At 38.7% G+C, this 23,235-nt stretch overlaps 1 protein-coding gene across 2 annotated transcripts in view; it reads right to left on the reverse strand.

The window, feature by feature from the left end:
• NME7 (NME/NM23 family member 7) overlaps window positions 1-23,235 on the reverse strand; it is a 261,547-nt gene that overhangs the window by 172,389 nt on the left and 65,923 nt on the right. For both annotated transcript variants that reach the window (XM_047839723.1, XM_047839724.1), the window contains exons 5-7: window positions 20,418-20,468; window positions 16,661-16,868; window positions 3,434-3,539 (exon numbers count right to left, since the gene is read on the reverse strand). In XM_047839723.1, coding sequence (XP_047695679.1) covers window positions 3,434-3,539; window positions 16,661-16,868; window positions 20,418-20,468 — 365 coding nt within the window. The remainder of the gene's footprint in view (window positions 1-3,433; window positions 3,540-16,660; window positions 16,869-20,417; window positions 20,469-23,235) is intronic.

The following is a 23,235-nucleotide window of genomic DNA, read 5'->3' on the forward strand; positions in this document are numbered from 1 at the left end:
AGAAATTCTTACCCGAAGATAAGGCTATAAATCAGTAAATAACTTCATTGTTTGCTTCAGGAACTTCCCAAAAGTCCATTTGCCCCAACAATAGACTACTCAAACAGTCCACGGTATTCCCTCAACTGGACAAACAACTCACTTATCCAAGAACTGTGTACTTAACAAGACTTGGTTAAGAGCTTTGTCTCACTGTTCCCACTAATCCTAAACTATTAGCTCATGAACTTTACCCAGTTTCAATCAGATCAGTGCAAGACCCACCTTAAATCTCTAAAGGTCACACCCAAAACCCTACAATACAGGCCCACTCTCTCTCCCTAGTGAAGTCTGCCAAGACCATCAAGGCGTGTTCTCACTGTACTAAGCAACAGGTTTGCTTGGCTGAAACTATTCTGGACTTCTTTGGGGAAGGTGACAGTCAACAGAAGGAAATGACCCAATTCTATTTCAACTGCTCGTGTATCAACACCACCTTTTTAAAAAAATCCCTTCTTCCCTCATACCTATTCTAGACCACAGGTGAAATTAAATACACCGGGAAGTGAGATCCTTATAGAAAAAGATAAACATATGCCAGCACTTGAAAGGGCCCACGTAAATCTAACAATAAATTCAACATGAGGTTTTGAACTACATTTCACTGCAGCCACAATTTAATTCTAAGCTATAGTGGATTAATTACACATTTTAAAATGGTCTAAAAGGATCCCTAAAATTGAGATTTAGAAAGAAAAGAAAAACAAAGGCCTCAAAATGCCAACGTTAAAAGTATTCTGCCATCTGACCAGATTTTACAAAATTTCCTTCAATCAACTCATATGCCTCTAACGTTATGTATCAAATATAAATACATGAAACATAGCCAATCTGTTAAAAAAATAGCTCTAAGAATGATTTAAACTTGTATAAATATAAAATAAATCATTTTGACATCACCATTCATTTAATCACTTTCATTACTTCAGTTATATTTATGCAATTATTAAAGTACATAACCATATTTACTAGAATCCTATTTTATTCCTGCCTTTCCATGCATCCCACTTTTCCTTAGAAAAAAATAAAACAGTTGCAGACCCAATTGAATGTATTAAGATGCCAAAGGTAAGCTTTTTAATGAAGTTGAAGCTTTTAAACAAGAAGAATTTGTCGCATCATATTAAAACGTGTGTTGGGCGGCGGGGGGGGGGGGGGGGGGGGGCCTGGGTGGCTCAGTCAGTTAAGCACCTAACTCCTGGTTTTGGCTCAGGTCATCATCTCATGGTTCATGAGTGCCAGCCCCGCGCTGGGCTCCATGCTGACAGTGCAGAGACTGTTTGGGATTCTCTGTCTCTCTGTCCCTCCCCTGCTCATGCTCTCCTTCTCTCTCAAAATAAATAAATAAACTTTAAAAAAAATTTTTTTTTTAATGTTTATTTATTTTTGAGAGACAGAGCACAAGCAGAGCAAGGGCAGAGAGAGAAGGGGACACAGAATCTGAAACAGGCTCCAGGCTCTGAGCTGTCAGCACAGAGCCCGACGTGGGGTTTGAACTCACGGACCGTGAGATCATGACCGGAGCCAAAGTCGGACGCTTAACCGACTGAGCCACCCAGGCACCCCAAATAAATAAATAAACTTTAAAAATATAACAATAAAATAAAACATGTATATTATATATGTATATATGCGCATATTATGTATGTGTATACATGTATGTATGTATGTGTACATGTGTGTGTGCATATTTGGGTATAAACGTGTGCATGTGTATGTGTGTGTGTGTGTGTGTGTGTGTGTATTCATCCCAAGGTAAGAAAATGAATGCAACATAAAGTCCCAATTTTGTTTTTCATAGCCTGTCAACACCAGCCCTTTCAAATATTATCATTCCTTCCTGTGGAAGTGTTGCTAACCGTGTTACTGTAACCATCTTGCTGTGGAGTCGAATACGTAGAGGAGAGAACGTGGAGGGTAGAAGAGACCAGGTCTGTATCTTAGATTCCCTGCTCTAAATTGGGGGAAATAACTTACTCCCAGATAGCCTCAGTTCACTTATCTGGAAACGAATGATATATCCACCTACTTGGCATAATTGACATGAAGACGAAAGGAGATAATGTATAAGGTACTCAGTATACAGCCTAGCACATGGTGGAAAGGTCTCCATAAATGTTCGTTACCGATCGTGCATGTTAGCTCCCTATAACTGTGGCCCTAAGGATTTACAAGGTATTAAAGTACTTCCTAAATAATTAAAGAAGTATTAATTATGCAACAAGATCTTTAAGATCTTCATATCCTTTCAACCAATACTTCTATTTCTAGAAAACTAGCCAGGGGAAATGACTAGAGATACTGTCAAATATTCATGTACAAAGCTATTCTTTAAAACTTTATTGTTAACATCAAAAAACTGGAAACAACCTAAGTAGCCAAATATTATACTACATCTCTATGACTGCATGGTGTACAACTATTAAAATATTCGTGAAGAATTAAGAGCATCCAAAATGCTCCCTAAAATTAAAACAATATCCTATGGACATACATTGCAACCATGTTAACAATTACATGTCATTCAACATGTTTAATTTAACAATGCATGTCAACAATTACATGCACACATCCACATATTCAGAAGAAAAGAATTTAGAGGAAATATAAAAGTATTAACAATGTCAAGACAATGGAAAACCAGGTAACTTTTACTGTTTCCTTTTTCACTTTATTTCCAAATTTTCTACTATATACCCGAATTGCTTTGATACTAAAAAAACCCATTCACCTATGTTTATTATTCAGAATATTCTACTTTTTTTAAGGGCAATCTTTTAAATTCGATCCATCTCATTTCCAAAAGAATTGGGAATAGTTCACAAAAATGCACACAACAGAATAAAACAGATGAAGAAAAATAAAGAAAAAAGCTTACACTCTCAGTATATAGCCATATATATATATATATATATATATATATGCCTATCTCTGCACGTGTGCACATGTGTATATGTATGTATGTGTACAAATACGTATTTCTGTATTCAAAGAACTTTGTTTCATATACTAAGAACTGAAGGAAGTTTCTCCAGCTTTCTCCGGGCATACTGCAGACATTGTTTTAAGACCTATTTCAGTGAATTAAGCAAATCGGTTATGTGGTGGGAAGAGGCGGATTTAAAGTCAAGGAATCAAGATCTTAAACAGGACAAGCATGGTCACGATCAGCACCTCAAGGAACGCCTTTTTAAAAAAGGTACACATATGCAGATAAATATAAGTGGAGACAGATTTTTCACTCGTGTTACCTTTACTCATGTGGCTTCAAAGAAAAAAAATGCTAAAATGATACTTTCATTTCTGCTGTGAAATACGTCAAAACATGAACCAAGAAAATAAGCTCCTATTAACAAAATGTACTTGGATACACTGTATTTAACACAGCACTTACCTTCACTGATAGCATGGGGCTTAATGATGCAACAGGTGCAATTGGTAAATTTAGCGGTGTTCGCGGGTCCACAAACTCCACTCGAAGGAAAAAATAACTCCGTTTCCTAAAGACAAAAAGAAATAACTTTGGCATATGTAATCTCTTATCTTGGACTCCTAGGATATTAATGTGAGAGGGGAAAAAAAACGACAGGATTACTTTTAAAGTTTCGTAACATAAACTCTTTGCTTCAAATTTTCTAAAAATGACTTTTACAAAGACTGATGAACCGAACCCTGTGTTAAGTCTTGGAATCAAAAGATCATCTAAAAAAAAGTACAATTAAAGTAATGAGGACATGTAGCATTCTGCCTTAGGATTAAAACTAATAACATCTTAACATACTTTGAATATTGGAAGTAATGAATATAAAGTTCTTATTTTCCTCAAAGCATTAGTTCATAGACACAGGTCCGATTTTAAACTTTTTATTAAAATCTGTGAAATTAAAAACTAGGAATTCTTTGTAGAAACAGATTAGTATTTAAGAATCAGAACTGCGAAATTAGCCTTAACTAATTAGCTTAAACTAATGAACTTACTACAATTCTAGCATACAATTAAATCATATAAGCTTTATTTTATAACCAGATTCAGGCTATGGTATCTGCTTTGTCCATGGTTCCCTTAGATGACAACTCAGCAATCTGAACCAGCCACAAACACAGTCACACTAATTAATTCTTTTAATTATTCAGATAAATGCCTTCCGCCTGAAGCTCTTCCTACTGTTATTTCCAGCATTCCCCATAAGTCCCTCTGTCCCAAGCTCCAAAGGACTCTACCAACGTGTAAAGGGCCACTTCAAATATCACCGACTCCAGGAGGCCTTCTGTGACGTCCCCAGTCAAAACTGTGGCTATTTGGGCAACTGCCCTTCACAAGTTTTAGATCTGCAGCAAGTAACTAACCTGCATGGCTTTGTAGGTCTTTCAGCACCTAAAACAAATGCCTCAAAGTAAATACTCATTTATCAACGGATTTAAAGATTGCAAGATCACAGGACGTGTTAATGTACTACACATTTTGAAAGCCACAGTACAATGTACTGTGTACATTTTGAAAGCCACAAAGAAGATGTGGACTTGTTCAAACTGGAAAGGAAAGGCCTCCTCTAGAGTTCCCGTTTCTGTGCTTCCTTTGCAACAAAACTCCTCAAAAGAGGGGGTCTTTATTCTCTGTCCTTACTTTTCACCTCCATTCTCTCTTAAGGTGACACTTAGGTTTCATCCCCAAACTGCTCGATGTGACCTCTGCGTTGCCAAGTACTCTGGTTACTTCTCAGCCCTCGCCTCACTGGGCCGAGCGGGATTTGACCAGGTGATCTCACTCCATATCCTGCAATGCTTCCATTCATTGACTGTCTTCCTACCTCACTGGCCACTCCGTCTGTCTCCTCTGATGGTTTTTGCCCATGCGGCTGACCCCTCCGTGTTGGAGAGCTCCAGGGTCCATCTTCTACCTATGGTCACTCTCTTGATGAGCTCGAGTCCCATGTCTTTAAATGCCATCTGTATTCTGATGGCTCCCACGTTTCTGCCTCCAGTCCAACCTCCTCCCTAAATTCCACACCCATATCTCAGCCACTACCACTTATAGAGGATGCACATTTAAAATGTCCTGATTTCCACCGTCTCCCATAAAATCTGTTCACTCCCACCCTGTTTTCCCATCCTTCCAACTGCACAGGCCAAAGAAAAAAAACTCCGAGTGATCCCTGATTTCTCTCCTTTCCTTAGCCATCCACCCAATCGCTCAGGAAATCCTTTATAACGTGTCCAGCCAGAATCCAACCGCTTCCATATCGGTCACCCCGGTCCATGCCTATCACCAATTCTCCCTCTGACAACTGCTCTAGCCTCCTAACTGCTCTCCCCATTCCAACTTGCCCCCCAGCACACCTACACCCACCTGGCTTGATCTATTCTTAACACTGCAGGCAGCATGAAAACCTGTAAAACACATGCCGCTCCTCGGCACACAACTCTCCAGTAGCCTTTTATCTCATTCGGAATGAATTTTAAAGTTCTAGACGTCTACAAGGCCTTTCAGGATCTGGCCCCTAGGCCCCTAGCTGTACCTTGAACTAATCATCGGTTTCTACAAAAACATTTAGATTTCTGTCCGGGCACCACTGGCCTCATCCCCTCGCTGTTTGACTAAACACAGCAAACAAGTTCCCACCTCAGAAACTTTGCTTGTACTCTTCCCTTCCTCCCGGAACACTCTTTCTCTCTGATATCTATCTGCATGGTTCCTCCCTCACTTCCTTCTGATCTCTGCTCAAACCAGAGACGGTGAGGACTTCCTGACACACATTTATATTTATGTATCAATATATTTCACAGCATTCATCACTTCCACTCAACGCGCAATCCTTCCTCCACCCTGGGCTTTTTCTATCCCTTCCCCCGCTTTATTTTCTTCGGAGCACTTACCACCTGACTTGTTTTACGTCTATTTGTTTATTATCTGGCATCCCCTTCACCATCAGATGCAAGTTCCGAGTAGGCCGGGACCTCGTTTTGCACTAGCAGCTTCTCAATGTTAAGAAACGACTGAAATTCAGGAACTAATACATTCTGCATGTGCTAAGAAATAAGATCTCTCTACCCACGCTGCACACATAAGAAAGCCTTGACTAAGGAGCCCTTGCGGGTTAGCAAGGGGCAAAGCCGGTATTCAGACCCAGGTCGCGCTGGTTGCAAAGCCCTGAGCCTTTGCCATCACCTGTCCTTCAAAAGTAAAGAAGCTGTGCTAAATTGTTCCACCTCTAGCTGAACCAATTATTGGGCCAGTTATTTTTGTCTCGACTTTCCTCTTCTCTTCCTCAATTTTTAAAACTGAAAATGCCAGCTTTCCAAGCACTCATTTACCTATGCTGAATAAATATGTATTTCAGGCAAGGAATACGAAGGTCTTACTTAAATCTACCTTCTTGGCGAAAGTGAGTTAATTCTACTTTCTGCCTTTGCTTGCTCTTTTTCCCTGCATAGGTTGTCCTATCTGTCCCAGAGATTAATCTAAACGGACATTTGCAAGAGCACTTCTACTAGGTCATTGTTATGGCAACTGATTTAGAGAGTTTACACAACAAATGTGATAGTCACACAAAAAAATGTTCGCATCCCTTTGTGATCTGAGCTGCTTAAACACTTTACATAAAGCTCCTCTCCTTCCAAGGGTTCCTGCTATTACTCTTAGCCTTTTATATGTTCCTAAACTACCTAGCAGGGAAGGATAGAGATATGTAACTTTACCAAAACCTAAAATGAAGACTGATGGAGTCTTCAATTTTTTTTTTTTTTTTTACTATATCTTACTTAACAAATTGTAACAAAACAGTAGCACTGTTTCATAAATTTCACCTAAAATCCCACCGGTAATCTCACTAAAACATCTGACTAATCTACATTCTTATCTTTATTACCATAATAAAGGCATCACTAAATGGTTGTTAGTTAAAAGTTTCTCCAAAAGTTTTACATAATTTTACATATCATTTTTGTAAATGCCTCAGACTAAACATGAAAACACTAAACTTGCTCTCTACATACCCTCATACCAAATAAGAAATCTGTTCTCAGAAAATCCAAACCTTTAAGAAATGAAATATGAAGTCACGTGATCAATGCAGCCTTATTTACAAATAAAAAAAAAAAAGAGAACCTAACACAATGTCCAAAAGTAAGGGGATGTTTGAATAAATCATGTTATATTCATACAACAAGATATTCTGTAGCCATTAAAATGTACTCCTGTGACAATAATCTGTTAACATGAAAAATATCATATTAAGTGAAAAAAATAATCAAGTTAAAATCAGGTACATGGTGTTCCTATGTAAATTACATAAATGATCAAGGGAACAAGCTGGAAGGAATATGCCATAAACAAACTGTAAACATCAGTGGCAGGATTACTGATGCTAAATTTTCTTCTCTCCACTTGCCAAATTCTCTGAAAGTGTTTCCAACACTAACGTATTCTAAAAGACGGTAATGTTTAAAACAAGGTAGGCCACTATTTTTGGTATCCATAGTTGGTTAAACATGGGGCTGGTGGTTAAACATGGGGCTCTGGAGACAGAGGTACTCGGGCTCATGTTGTCAGGAGGCCAAGGTGCTTAAATTCACCAAGTTTCAGTTCCTGGTAAATTGGGATGATCTAAGCGACTACACGGGAGACTGTGAGAATTAAATCAGATATAAAAGCATGTGGAATGATGCCTGCAACGTAGTGAGTACTCGATACACATAAGGTCTCTGTTAGTTTTGAATTCCAAAACATTTCTGAACACCAGTGACCTAGATCCTGGAGGTATGACGATGAATTGGACATCCTCAAGGAATTCACAGTCTACCGAGAGGATAAACATAAACACAAATACTTTTCAAAGATGGTAAGAAATAGAGGTATGTAGTAGGTATGAAGGGTACCTCACATAGAACCAGGAAATTGATAACAGTTGAGCAGAGTTGTTGCCACTGTTTCTAAGTTTTGTTGAGGTATGATGAACACACTTCCAACTGAGTATATTTAAAGGGTACGATTTGATAAGCTTTGACATGTTTATTCCTGAGAAAACATCACCACAATCAAGATAATAAGCATTATCAGTCATCCCTCCTTCCTCTGGGCCATCCCTTTCTTCTGCCTCTCCCTGCCTCCCCTACCATTAACCATTACCTTTACCACTACGTCCCTTACCATTAACAAGTTGGCCTGTAACCAATGATCTGTTTTCCATCGTTAGGAATTAGTTTAATTTTTAATAAGTTTACTTAAATATAATTATATAGTATGTGCTCTTTAGTCCCGCTTCTTTCACTCAGCAAAATTATGTTGAGATTCATGCAATGTAGCGTATATCGATACTTCATTCCTTTTTATGGCCTAATAGTATTCCATGTGTTAATATCATGGTTTCTTTATCCACTCATCTCTTGGACATTTGGGTTATTTCTAGGTTTGGGATATCACAAATAAGGTTGTTATGAACAAAGTTGTTATACGCAAGTCTTTGTATTGATATTTGTTTTCATTTCTCTTGGGAAAATACTTGAGTGGAATGGTTGGATCACAGGGTAGCTGCATGTTTAAGTTTTTAGTTGAGTGCCGGCCAAACTATTCCCCAAAGTGATTGTACCATTTTAAATTCTCATCCATCAGCAGTGTATGATAGTTCCTAAGTTTCTCCTCATCCTTGTCACTTGATATGGTCCGTTCTTTTAAACCTTAGCCATTCTGACAGCTGTGTAGTGTTGGCTCATTGTGGTTTTAATTAATATTTCCATAATGTCTATTGACGTTGTGTACTTTCAATGTGTGTTTACATACCATTCATGTATCTTCTTTGGTGAAGTAAATGCCTATTCAAAATTTTTGTCCATTTCTAAATGCGATGTTTGTTTTCTTAATAAGTTCAAAATTCACAATGAAAAAAGACAAAAAGATCAATAGAGCAAAGTTAAGAATCCAGAAATACACTCTCAGATACATAGTCAACAAATATGACAAAGGTATAAAGGTAACTGAGTGGAGGAAAAATTGTGATTTTATCTAATGACGCGGGAACAATCAGATGTCTATACACAAATCAACAAATTTTGGTCAGATCCTATGCCATATATAAAAATTAACTCAAAACGGATCATGCAGCTAAATATAAAACCAAAAACTATAAAATCGCTAGAAGAAAACAAAAGGGAAAAGTTCTGTGACCCTGAATGAGGTGACAATTTCTTAGACGTGACACAAAACCCACAACACATCAAAGAACAAATTGATACGTTGGACCTCATCAAAACTAAAAACTTCTACTCATCCAAGGACACTGTTGAAGAGAACAAAAGTGCAAGCAACACACTGTGAGAAGGTATTTGCACATCATATACGTGGGTAAAAAATCTGTATCTGTAATATATAAAGAACTCTGAGCAGAGTTAAAGGGCCAAAAAAAATTACCTGGACAAAGGGAGATATGGCATTCCAAGGCAGAGGGGCAGAAAGAGTAAAGGCAATAGAGCAAGAACACCACAGTCTAAAGAAGGAGAGGCAGGATGTGAGACTGGAGAAGAGGCTAGCATTCAGATCATTTTCATAAAACACGTTAAGGAGCTTTAACTTGATTTGGGGGATAATGCATCACTCTGGAACATTTTTAGCAGATTCACGACATGGACAGATCAATATTTTTAGAGAGCTTGCTCTGAAACCTATGTGGAAGAGGTATTTGTGGGAGAAAAGTCTGAGCCAGAGCTATTATAGCAACCCGGGTTACACAGTGAGAGTAGGAATGAAGGAAAAGGAGAGAACTGAAGAAAATGTTTAGAAGATAAATCTACACAACTTTTTATTCATTGGATGTAGGGGATAAAGGAGGCAGAAGAATATTTACTGGCTCTCAAGTTCCTTTGTTTTTTTGTTTGTTTTTTTGTTTTTTTTAATTTTTGACAGAAAGAGCACGAGCGGGGAAGGGGCAGAGAGAGAGGGAGACACAGAATCTGAAGCAGGCTCCGGGCTCCGAGCCATCAGCACGGAGCCCGACGCGGGGCTCGAACTCACGGACCAAGAGATCATGACCTGAGCCGAAGTCAGACGCTCAACCGACTGAGCCGCCCAGGCGCCCCTCAAGTTCCTTTGTTAATGGTATGCAGAATACAAAAGGAATAGTTTGGTGAGTTAAAATTAATCAGTTCAGTTTGGGATGCATTATTTGAGTATGAATCTGAAAGACTAAGGAGAACCCTACACATAGAATTAAGAAATTGAGTTGTCCACATAAAATCATCTTGTACAATTTATTGACTATCCATCTATCTCTTGCCCAATGATTCATAATGCCACCAAGATCTCATTACTTATGGGTCATTTCTTGAGTACCCTAGGCTGTTACACCGACCCACTTGTCTACTCCCATACCGATATCATACTGCTTTTCTTACCAAAGCTTTATAAAAGGCTTCCTCTCGCATAAAGAAGTCATCTTATCACCACCATTTCTTCTTACCCTTCCAAACTTCCTTGGCGCTTTTGGCTCTTCTACGCAAGAATTTCATTCAGCTTCAGGAAAACCTCTGCCTCAATTTTGACTGGAAATGCGCTGAATTTATAGATAAATTTGGAAAGACTTTTTATCATTAGGATACTGAATCTTCACATGCATGAACGTGGTATAGATCTTCATTTATTTAAGTTGTTTGTTATGGCCTACAATAAAATTTATGGTTTTCTCCATAAAGATCTCTCACATCTTTTGTTAGGTTTATCCTGAGCATCATATACTTTTTTTTACACTATGAAGGAACTCTCTTTTAAGTTTACATTTTCTAACTGGTTATTTCAGGTATATCAAGAATACTATTGATTTTTATATACTGATAATATATGCAGTACAACTAATAGGTAGAGATTTGAGAAGCACCATGAAAGTGGAGAATAACAGATAATCTCCATTAAATGCTATGTTTTAGGCACTATCCTAAACAGTTAAATCATTTTATTTAATCCTCAGAAGAATACTATAATGTAGGTACAACTATTCACTTATTTTACGGACCAAGACTGAGAAACAGAGCAAAACATTAGTAGGTGAGAGAATGGAGCCTGATTAACATCATCACTTTAAAGGACAGGTGAAGGAAGAACAGCCAATTAATAAGACATAGATCATGACCTGATAGCTCTAAAGAAACAAGGGCAGTGAGACATCACAAAATCAAAATAGGGTAGAGAATTTCAAAAAGGAGAAAGCGTTCAAACTTAAATGTTGCAGACAGATACAAAAGAAATAAAAATTTTTCCTTGAATTTTGTAAGTAAGAGGACATTGATTATTTTATCCAAAATGATTTTGGTGGAATGAAAAGATGAAGCCACACTGCAGTGGTTGCTCTCAGTGAGTAGCCACAGGTAACTGAAGAGAAAATTGTGACTATAGTCTAAGCTTTGGTGAAATCTGGAGAAGGAAGAAAAAAAAGGATTAAATCGTAACTAATAGGAACTTAAGATCAAGGAGAGATTATTTGGGGATGCTTGTGTGAGGTTTTTCAGTTTTTAATTCACTTGTCCTGTCCTTGCTTCCTCACGTGTGCTGTGCGTTGCAGCCAGATTTCTCTTTGATAGCTAGTCAGCTAACACGATGTCCACAATACTCACTCCTCCCAAGAGTCAAGAAAAGGTGTATCCTACAGGGTTCATGACGATGGGTATTTCCGGGACGAATGTCAGAAAGAGCTAAAAAATTTAAGTGTACAAAATAGAAACAAATATGTTTAAGACATTTCTTCAGGAGGAATGATTACGGTAGCTAACTCTGCAGAAGCTTCTCCACTATAAAAAGAAGAAAACAATCGTTCTGCAAACTGTATTTGAAGATAGGCACATTATGTATGTGCAGCCATAGAAACAAACATGTACTTAAGACAAGACTAGCAGAGGCACCGGCGGGGGGGGGGGGGGGGCTCAATTGGCTGAGCGTCCGACTTGGGCTCAGGTCATGATCTCACGGCTCATGAGTTCAAGCCCCACGTCGGGCTCTGTGCTGACAGTTCAGAGCCTTGAGCCTGCTTCGGATTCTGTGTCTCCCTCTCTCTCTGCCTCTCCCCTGCTCATGCTCTGTCTCTCCCTCAAAAATAAATAAACATTAAAAAAAAAAAAGACAAGACTAGCTTTATCATATTAAAGTATAAAGCCTCCCTTGCACTTCTGAATCCACTTATTTTCAGCATCAATAGTATTAAATAAATGCACAACCTATATTAACTACCGAATAAAAATATGTCTTTTAGGGGCTCCAGACCCAACCGCAGTGTGGGAGTGTTCTCCCACACAGAACACCAAAGCAATTCTCCCAGCAGGGTGTCCAAGAAATCAACTCCCTTCTGGCACTATCTACCCAGAGACAACATCGGTTTCAACAAATTAAAGGTTCAGTCCTACAAGGCTACCCTCACTTCAGATGCCGGTTACCAACCCCAGGCGACCTATGCTTCTGACTGTCTGCCGGTCTACAGACACAAAGTTCCAACGACCTCTACCTTCGGTTCAATTAATTTGCTAGAGAGGCTCACAGAATTGTGGGAAATGCTTAAGTTTACCAGCTTATGAAAGGATACGATAAAGGCTACGCATCAACAGCCAGAAGAAGAGATACATGGGGCAAGGTATGGGGAAAGAGCACACCATTCTCCCAATCTCCACTTGTTCACCAACCCCAAAGATCTCCAAACCTCCAAAGGTTTTTACGAGGCTTCGTTACATAGGCATGGCTGATGAAATCACTGGCCATTGGCGATTCCTTAAGTTTTTATTCAAATTCTAGTTAGTTAACATACAGTGTGGTAGTGTTAGTTTCAGGTGTGCAATATCGGGATTCAATACTTCCACGCAATACCCAGGTGCTCATCGTAACTGCACTACTTAATTCCTATCAGCTATTTCACCCTCCCCCCCCTCACCTGCCTCTTAGCCCCTCTCCCCTTCCCAGGGGTCATGAGATAAAGACTGAAAGTTCTAACCCTCTAAACACACTGTTGGTCCTCCTGGCAACCAGCCTCTATCCTTAGATGCTTTCCAAAAGTCATTTCATTAACATAACGAAGGACACCTTTATCACCCCCAACACTCAGGAAATTGCAAGGATTTGGCGGAGCTGTGACCCAGAAACTGGACAAAGATCAAATATATATGAAAAATATACTTTGGTCATCTGCACAACCAAATATGCATTTCTTATAAATCATAATACTGCAACATGGTGTAGTTGGACCCACAGTCAAGATTCATGGTATTTTCATAAAAGGCAAAGAATATTTGTAAGGTAAAATACCTTGAGAAAAAGATCAAAATTATATGCTCACATTTTCCCACTTCTTCCCATTTTATTTACATCACGGTTTTTAATACAAAAACTTAAAAATATATTGTTCACTAATGGGAAGTAACCAGGGAATTTTAGTGGCCAACACCAGAATTCATTCACCATTTGTTATGTGCCATGCAGGTTCTACTGATCGAAACATGAAAATCTCTCCCCTTACGGTACTCACTGATGGAATCATCTAATATATCGATACATATAGAGCCTAAATTGTCTAAAATCTGACAAGCATACCTGAGCTTAAATATATTAAATAAACTGATGGAAATGGACGGGGTAAGATACTAAGGGAGGGAAACAGGAAGCAAATATCAATGAGCATGGTCAGTGACTTTCAGTTCCAGCTCCCATTTATTTCATTAATTATTTGTTCCTATCACTTATGTAATATCTTGAAAGATCTGATTGGTAATGTAACTCCAGAAAGGAAGACTACATTTAGAGTGATTGTCTACTACTAAGATCAAAAGTCAAAGACTATAATCACTCTCTTGCACACTCCATTGACTACCGAGACCTTCCTATCGAGTTCGCTTCACAAAACTACAGCCATGGTTGAAGTCAACGCTCCACCTACTCTGCACCTACACCCATGCGGCTGAACAAGGACGGAGAACAACCACACTCAGAATTCAGAACCATGAACATCAGGTGGGCCACTTACTCAGCACCACAACCATATTTCCCTAATTGCTTCCTGTTCCTAGTCTTTCTGATGATTACTTCACATCTTCTCTCTCTTCAAACCAATAAACACCGTCTCCCTCATCCTCTCTTTTAGCTGTTTTTGACCTTGCTTCCTATTGTCTTAATTAAGGGAGTAAGAATCAGCATCTGCGCCCCCATAGTCCGCCTTCGCACCTGTTGCTACAGACAACTACTCCTGCACCCCATTCCCTCTCACCTAATCAAGCACATTGTGCCAGTAAGTCTCACTCTTTTTTCTACATCCTCAATTTTTCACATCTGTAATTCTTCTCATCTTCAAAAAAAAAAAAAAAAGAGAGCGAGAAAAAAGATGCTGCTTTTCTTCACAGCTACCACCTCATTTCTTTGCTCAACATCCAACAACACTCCTAAAAAACGTTGTCTATATTCCCGTCCTCCAATTTTCTTTTAAATCCCTTCCAGCAGGACTTTGACTCTATTGCTCTCTCACCAACTTCACCAATGAACTCTCCATTGCAAAATCCAGTGGTCAATTTCAGGGCCCTTCTTTCTTGGTAGGTCTGCTTCATTTGACCCCACTGATCATTCTCTCCCCTTTGAATATTTGCCTCACCTGGCCTCCGGGACACAATCATCTCTGAGGTTTTTCCTTCTCCCTCACTGACCTCTACCACTGATCTCTACCTCCTTTGCTGCTTCCTCCTCTTCAGCCTTTTACTAAGAACATAAAGACTCCATCTTTGTTCTCTTTTCTTCTCTATCTGTACTCTCTCCTGAGTAATCTCAGCCATTCTCAAGGCTTTAAATACCATTTAGATGCCAATGACCCCATATTTACTAGTCCAGACCTCCCTCCCCAACTCATATAACCCAATACACTCTCTCATGAGTAATCTCAGCCACTCTCAAGGCTTTAAATACCATTTAGATGCCAATGACCCCATATGTACTAGTCCAGACCTCCCTCCCCAAACTCATATATAACTAAATTTTTTGCCCAACATCTCTCCACTTTGATGACTAGCATGCAGATTAAGTTTGCAATGTCCAAAATGTTAACTCCTGAGTTTCCATCCCTACTGACTCTAGCCACGGCTTTCCTGATGTCAGTTTACGTAAATCGTCGCCTTCCAGTTGTTCATACCAGGAGCTATGGAGTAATCCTTGATATCAATTTTTCTCCAACTCTACGTTTAATCTGGAAGGAAATCTTGTTCCGTTGACCTCCACTGATTAAAATGTATTTTAAAATATATCTCCATACTCCTCTCATTGCCACCACCCTGGTCCAAGCCATCATCTCCCTGGATTACTGCAACAGCCTGTTAACTGGGCTCCCTGATGCCGTTCCTGTCGTCTACAGACTATTCTCAGGGCCAGTATAGCCCTTTCAAAGGCCAATTCAATCATGTCAGCCCTCCGCTTACAGCACTGCAATAGGTCCCAGCTTTCCTCAGAGAAAATGTCAGAAATATTACCATGTGATATCTCCCCTGATTATTTCTGTGCCCTCATCAGCCCCTCCTTCCCTCACTCCCATTCAACTACGCTGTCCTCTTTACTGTTGATTGAACAAGCCAGGCAGAAATTCGCTATTCAAGGAATAGCAAGATGGTCAGTGTACCTGGGCCACAGTGAATAAGGGAGAGGCTGGAGATAAAGCCGGGGAGACAGATGGAAATCAGACCAGGTAGAGCTCTGGAGCCTACAATAGGGACTTGAGATTCTATTGTAGAAGAGATTAAAAAAAATTCACTAAAGAGTCTTCAATAGTTGAATTGTTAATCTGGTTTGAAAAGATCTCTCTTAGCCTGGTTAATTTTACGTGGGCAAGGTAGAATTTTCATAAACTGAGTGTCAGAGAAGAGGAAAGGGGAATTAGGAGGCTTATGCAGTAGTCCAGACAAAATATAACAGTGACCTAGACCACAACAATCAAATTCAAAGTCTAATTTGAAGGGAAAGCCGAAAGGATCTGTTGACAGAGCTGTAAAAAAAAAGAAAAATTAAATTATTTTAAAATTGTCTAATATTTTAATGAAAGCATGACCAGACTGAAAACCATCTTAAATTAGCTGAGAAACCTCTCATGATGCTAAGAATAAACATGCAACGTCATTAAATCAACATCAGCATAAACCTCATATAATACCTTATTTATATGGATTTAAAATAAGGAGTAATTGTAAGAAGCATAAAAACTTTTTCATAAACACTAGCTATATATAGGTAAAGAAAAGGACGTTAAGCTTGAAAATAGTGTGAAGTATGAGTCAGGAAAAAATATATTAAATAATGCTTTCTTTCTGAATATTTATTATCCATAAACTGGTCTCGTGTGAATTCAATTATTCAAACATTTATAAGCCTGAATAATTTAAATGGTTTTGGGACAAAAACCGGGATGACAGGTATTTTAATTGGAGAAAACTTATCTTGACCATGACCATGTTACCAGTTCACAAAAGAGACATATTATTGAAATGCTGTTTAATTCTAGGCAACAGGTCAAAGACTTTCTCTACTGCTAGGTCACCTGTATAAATCTACCCTAAGTCAGCAGTGACAGAAATGCTTTACTCTGACCTAACACATTTAACAAAATAAAAACAGAACTTTTTTCAAACACCTTACTCTGGCAGCAGAAGCAAAAGAGTCAGGGCCATGAGCTGCATTTCTTATGCCATCGGTTCCAAAAAGGGCTCTCAGGCTTCCAGGAGCATCCGTACGTGCCAGACCAGAGTTCGCAGGTCCGAGCAGTCTTTTCCATTCACATATAGCATCGTCTCTTAAAATCTCCATGGCGATAATAGGACCACTCGTAATAAACTGGATCAGCTCGCTATAACACAGGTAAAAGACTGATTTGCTTCATCTTTCTGTCAACCTGTGTATCTCTACTCACAAGAATACATTACAATTGGAGTATTTCAATACACACATGGATATTATGATCTCAGAACTATCGGATACAGTGAATTCTACATAGGCAAGATAAAACTTTCATAATTGAGTGTCCTCCAGTAGCCTGAGCCACTACATATCGCTACTGGTGTCAAATTATTTACTGTCAGCAAAGAAAAAAAAAAAAAGCCAATGTTGCACTTCATTAAGACTACTTCATTGACTTGAAATGCCTATCTATGCTTTTCCCATTGCTCTGAAAGGTACAGAAGGATTTCCCTTTTTATTTTCACATGGTTTGCCACCGCAATCCAATCATATTTGTAGTATAGAAAGTGATGAGAGTGATGTCTTCTAACATATTTACGGTAAGAATTCATTTACTTTTGTGTGGATTAGGATTCGAAGAATGACCGTAAACTTGCAGTCAATAAACACAGAGTTGGGCTAGTGATAAGGAAAACGAAATCAACAGGCCTTGAAAAAATATCCCCCTTCTGACTATAAAAGCTACTCTGGGATATTCCCATCTTAAGTTTTAAAGAGTACACATGGGTTCTTGATGAAAACTCCAGCACTGAGTCACAGCACCCCAACCCATAAAGACAGTATCTCAATTCCCTTCTCCGCTCCTGTACGTGGATGAGGCAGCAATGGCAGGTTTCACATGGAAATAAGTGACACCATTCCTCCTACTGTTTGGGGCAGGGACAGAATACTTTTTAAAGCAAGTGCATGTTTCTCTCTCTTCTAAACTATGAGAGAGGCCAGAACCCTCTAGAAGAAAAGCACATGGTGTGACAAACACTTTTGTACCGATTAACTCTTGACTCTTTTACATGCCTCCTTCCCTCATGAATCATGTTACGAGTTAACTCCCTTCCTTTTTAAATCATTTCAATTCATTTTGAAAAGGATTTCTAAAAAATAGTATGTATGAAGAAGTATTCATACGCTCTGTCCTTTAAAAGGCCCCATGACCTCTTCATACATATTCTTCTAGGACTTAGTAGCCAAAAACAATTAGATTTAAGGAGCCCAAATCAGGGGAACAAATCCATGTTGATCCATTCGGTAAGCACATAACAATTACTTAACTACAAATCAGAATATTCAATGATACCCTGGCGTCAAGAAACTTATCATCTAATGTCCTGTTATTACAGAATTCCTCAAAACACATAGTGAATAAGCCTATAACCTATAACCACACCCTATAATGGGTGTGGCATGTTAATAATGCAGAGAAAGGTGTGCCTGGTCATAAAAAATACTTCTTCATGAGACTATTTCCAATTAATGCAGGTACATCTTTTGTTGTGTCTTTCATAATAACAGAAAACTCGTTAATTCACCCAGTTAATAAAATTTACTGCATACTAATTACATATAAGACATTAAACCAGGTGCTGCAATATAATGCCACAAACATAAAGCAAAGCTATAATAGTTTCCAAGAAAACTGTATATTCTTAAATTTTTTTTTAATGTTTATTTATTTTTGACAGAGAGAGAGAGAGCGAGCATGGGCAGAGAAGGGGCAGAGAGAGAAGGAGACACAGAATCCAAAGCAGGCTCCAGGCTCCGAGCCGTCGGCACAAGGCCCGACGTGGGGCTCGAACTCACAGACTGTGAGAGCATGACCTGAGCTGAAGTGAGACGCTCAACCAACTGAGCCACCCAGGTGCCCCAAGAAAACTGTATATTCTAACAAGGCCTGGGAATATTTTAAAATGCTTGATTTAAAATAATCTATAACGTAATTTTCTATTATACAATTAAAGGAAAAACACTATCATATGCAGGATGCCAAGCAGTGTGTTTATTATAGCAGCCTAATATCCTTCTTTATGACAAATGTAAGCACTTTGGGGCACCTGGGTGGCTCAGTCGATTAAGTGCCCGACTTTGGCTCAGGTCATGATCTCGCAGTTGGTGGGTTCAAGCCCTGTGTCAGGCTCTGCGCTGCTAGCATGGAGCCTGGAGCCTGCTTTGGATTCTGTGTCTCCCTCTCTCTCTGCCCTTCGCCTGCTCATGCTCTCTCTCTCAAAAATAAATAAACATTAAAAAAAAATTAAAAATCTCTTTTCCCCTTCCCTTCCCCCATGGTCTTCTGTTAAGTTTCTCAAGATCCACATAAGAGTGAAAACATATGGTATCTGTCTTTCTCTATATGACTTATTTCACTTAGCATAAGAGACTCTTAAAAACTGAGAACAAACTGAGGGTTGATGGGGGGGTGGGAGGGAGGGGAGGATGGGTGATGGGTATGGAGGAGGGCACCTGTTGGGATGAGCACTGGGTGTTGTATGGAAACCAATATGACAATAAATTTCATATTTAAAATAAATATTTTTTAAAAAAATAAAAAAAAGAAATGGAAGCACTTTTTTGACAATAGTAATATGCACCTCACAATATTCAAATGTTTAGAACATAAATTCGGTTTCTAACATACAGTAGTTGCTATATTTCAAGGAACAAAAGTATTAGTTAAAAAATAAGGGCTCCGTGAACATTGTTTCATGCACACAACAATGCCAAAATAAGAGAGTTTTTTTTTTAATTTTTTTTAACGTTTATTTATTTTTGAGACAGAGAGAAAGCATGAACGGGGGAGGGGCAGAGAGAGAGAGGGAGACACAGAATTGGAAGCAGGCTCCAGGCTCTGAGCCGTCAGCCCAGAGCCCGACGTGGGGCTCGAACTCACAGACCGCGAGATCGTGACCTGAGCTGAAGTCGGACGCTTAACCGACTGAGCCACCCAGGCGCCCCAGGAGAGTTTAAAAAAAACAACAAAAATACTCAACACAGGGGTTCCTGGCTGGCTCGGTCATTAGAGCATGCAACTCTTGATTTTGGGGTTGTCAGTTCGAGCCCCATGTTGAGTGTAGAGGTTACTTAAATAAAAGTTTTAAAACCCTTAAGAAAATGTGGGGCACCTGGGTGGCTCAGTCGGGTAAGCATCTGATTCTTGATTTTGGCTCAGGTCATGGTTTCACGGTTCGTGAGTTTGAGCCCTGCATCCGGCTCCATGCTGACAGCGTGAAGCCTGCTTAGGATTCTCCCTCTCCCCATCTCTCTCTGCCCACCCCACTCATGCACACGTGTGCTCTTTCTCTCTCAAAATAAACTTAAAAATAATAGTAATAAATAAAAACATTAAAAAATACTCAACATAAAATATAATTATCACTATTTTACTGAAATCTAAAAAGAGAGCTATGCCTCTTATAATGTAAACAAAGCATCCTAATTGCTGCTGATTAAAGTTTAAGATATTTAAGGGTGAAATAAGGATTCTAATTTAATAAAAGGACAAAAAAAACAATTCTTAGAAAACACTTCTCTACAATTACAAAATGTTGCTATGATCCTTTTGACAGATTATTTTCATGTCACAAATTTTTGAATTATAAAACTGTAATTCTTTAGTTTCCCAGAATATCCTCTGCTGTAAACCACTTGCCCCAAATTCAGCACCTACTTTAAAAAGGGCCTTGACTGATGGTCTATATGAAAATCTGTTGCTTCTTTCCTGTAAGATAATCAAAATGACAACAGTTCAGAATTACATAAAAAAAATTATTGTAGCTTACATTCATAAAATAAAATAAAGATGAAGTTCTCTACTTATTTGATTGGTATGGAAACTGATTAATGACTTTTCACTAAATATTCTGTTCAAATTGTCCCACCTTTCAAAGTTTTTGTTAGCTGAATATCTATTAAGATGTAAAATTACAATGAATGTGAGAGGCAATATTTACGTTTCTCCTCATGTTATCTATTATCTTCCCTTTCATCAGCATCTTTAATATTCTTGAAACAAAGTGTAACGTTTGACCAATAAGAATTATTTGTTCTTTAGAAGTCAAATAAATTACACTTAAAAATGCAAATTGATCTTCAAATTCAAAATCTGTCACTTTCTTCTCTAGGCTTCAAACGTGAAAGGTCAGGCTAGAATTTTAACTTAACAGTTACAGTTTTCTCTCTGAGATCTCTGCCAAGGAAAGGCTATATACTTGTGTTTTTAAAATCTGTTTGACAAATTAAGCATATCAATGTATTCTTATTGGTTGTTAATATATTAAAAACTAATGCTTTAATTAACGTCATCAGAAAAGGACGGTCAATATGGAGATACTCAGAATTTACTAAGGGCAATAGGAATTTACTTTTTAAATCTATATTCCCACAAAAGAATATCTATAGAGACACTGAAAGAATAAAAGATTAAATTGATTGGCTAAAAAGTCTAAACAACTTTTTACCTTAATCAAACCAGGTGTCTCTCAAACTCAGACAGTTTTAAAGGCTTTGAACTGAGTACACAGTATATAACGAATATGTCAACATTAAGTACTTTTTAAAATATCAAAGAAGTTTTTAAGTGTCCTCCAGCATAGGATTATCCTTTCAGGCATGAAAATTAACTTAGTCTGCAGTGTTTTAAGATTTTACGAACCTACTACCAAATGAATTCACACAGTAAACTATAGCAGGCATACCCTTATTCAAACCAAATATACTGAAATATTTTCTTCAACTAGGAACAAATTATGAAAAGTATACTATGCGAGTATAAAAAATAATTAATAAATAAATAAAAATTCATCCCAAGAAATGAGAGGGGAAGAAAACTCATCTTTCCAGAACCTATTATGCCAACACTAAATCATTTTATGTCTCACAATACATTGAAATTGGTATGATTACCTGCATTTTGCTTATGAAAATAACGAAGTTCAACATGATTCCGTAACTTGTCCAGGTAAAGTGCCAGTAAGAGACGGAGGGTGGGGGAGTTGAACCCAAATCTCTTGCTGCAAATCTCTATTTACACCCTTTCTGTTACCAACTACAGAGGGTCAGAAGAATTCACAAAAATGAAATGGATATATTGTGCTGTAGCCTAAAATGAGGTAAAACTGTCTGAAAAGCTCATGTGAGAGCATTTCAAGAGAATTCGCAGCAAGGGGCACCTGGGTGGCTCAGCTGGTTAAACGGACTCCTGATTTTGGCTCAGGTCACGATCTCACGGTTAGTGGGTTCGAGCCCCACATCAGGCTCCACGCTGACAATGTGGCACCTGCTTTGGATTCTCTTCCTCTCCCTCTCTCTCTGTCCCTCCCTTGCTCGCTTGCTCTCTCTCAAAATAAGTAAACTTAAAATTAAAAAACAGAATTAGCAGCAAGATGACTCAAACAACCAATTCTAAACTTTTCAACAAAACTAAGCTACTAAAAAAGAAAACAAAATCAATCATAATCTTTAACACTGATGAAAAGACAAACATTAATTACAAAAAGTGCTTCACTATTTTCTTCTAACATGTCACCGACCCCATAGTTATCTCCATTCAACATCCAAAATTGGAACCAAGATGAGGGTTCATGAATTCTTCCCATCAAGGGCATCACCACAGAAAGGAGTTTTGTTGTTGTTTTGTTATGTCTTGCTGTGTTTTTATAAGGAAACCGCTCTCCCACAAAGATTTGTCCATTAATTCTTTCATGAAATATTTACTTAGTGCCTAGCTTGAATCAGGCACTGATCCAAGAACTAGAAGTTCAAAGTCAGATGCAACTCAGCTGCTGCCTTTCAGGTACTGTCGTGACTGGGGAACCGGCATTTGAACAGACAAGTTTAGCAAAGATGTAAGCACTGGAAGATACTCCTCCATGGGTCTCTGGTGCTCGTATCGTGACTTACTGGCTGGGCCAAGAATGCAAGGCCCCACTGCCCTCCCTCCTAGCCTTTTCTCCGAGTCACAGTTGCAGTGAGCCACTTGGAGGGATGAGGTCATGTCTCTCTTCAGTACAGAGAGCAGCCTGTGTACTGCTTGCTACCAAAACAGTGGGTAACCCAAGTTCAAAGCGCCTCAGCTCTGATGCAATCAACTGCGTATACAAGATCCACCTGGATCCGTATCATCTTATTCCCACGGGACAAGGAGGCAAGGAGACCCAACATAAGCGCGATGCTCCTGCGGCTTTGCTGTACCATCATAAAGTCCTTTGTCACCGACCCAGGTGTCTCACGTCTTCGCTAGCATCCATGAAAGAGTAACAGACTAGCTCGTTAGCTTTCCAGTTGGACAAAATCCAAGACTTGACATTAGGATTAATAGAGATGTACGAGGTGCTATAAAAAAATAAGGAAGCGGTGAAGTGTCCCTGGGCATCTTTATCTTGGGAAGTTTGATGCCTAATTTATTAAGCACTAGTGGTATAAAGACAAAAAAAAAATTTAATCTCACTGAAACTATTCAAAGGCATTTCTCCAGAATTCAGTCCCAT

The sequence above is a fragment of the Prionailurus viverrinus genome, chromosome F1 (genome assembly GCF_022837055.1).
Source record: "Prionailurus viverrinus isolate Anna chromosome F1, UM_Priviv_1.0, whole genome shotgun sequence".
NCBI classification, from domain to species: Eukaryota; Metazoa; Chordata; class Mammalia; order Carnivora; family Felidae; genus Prionailurus; species Prionailurus viverrinus.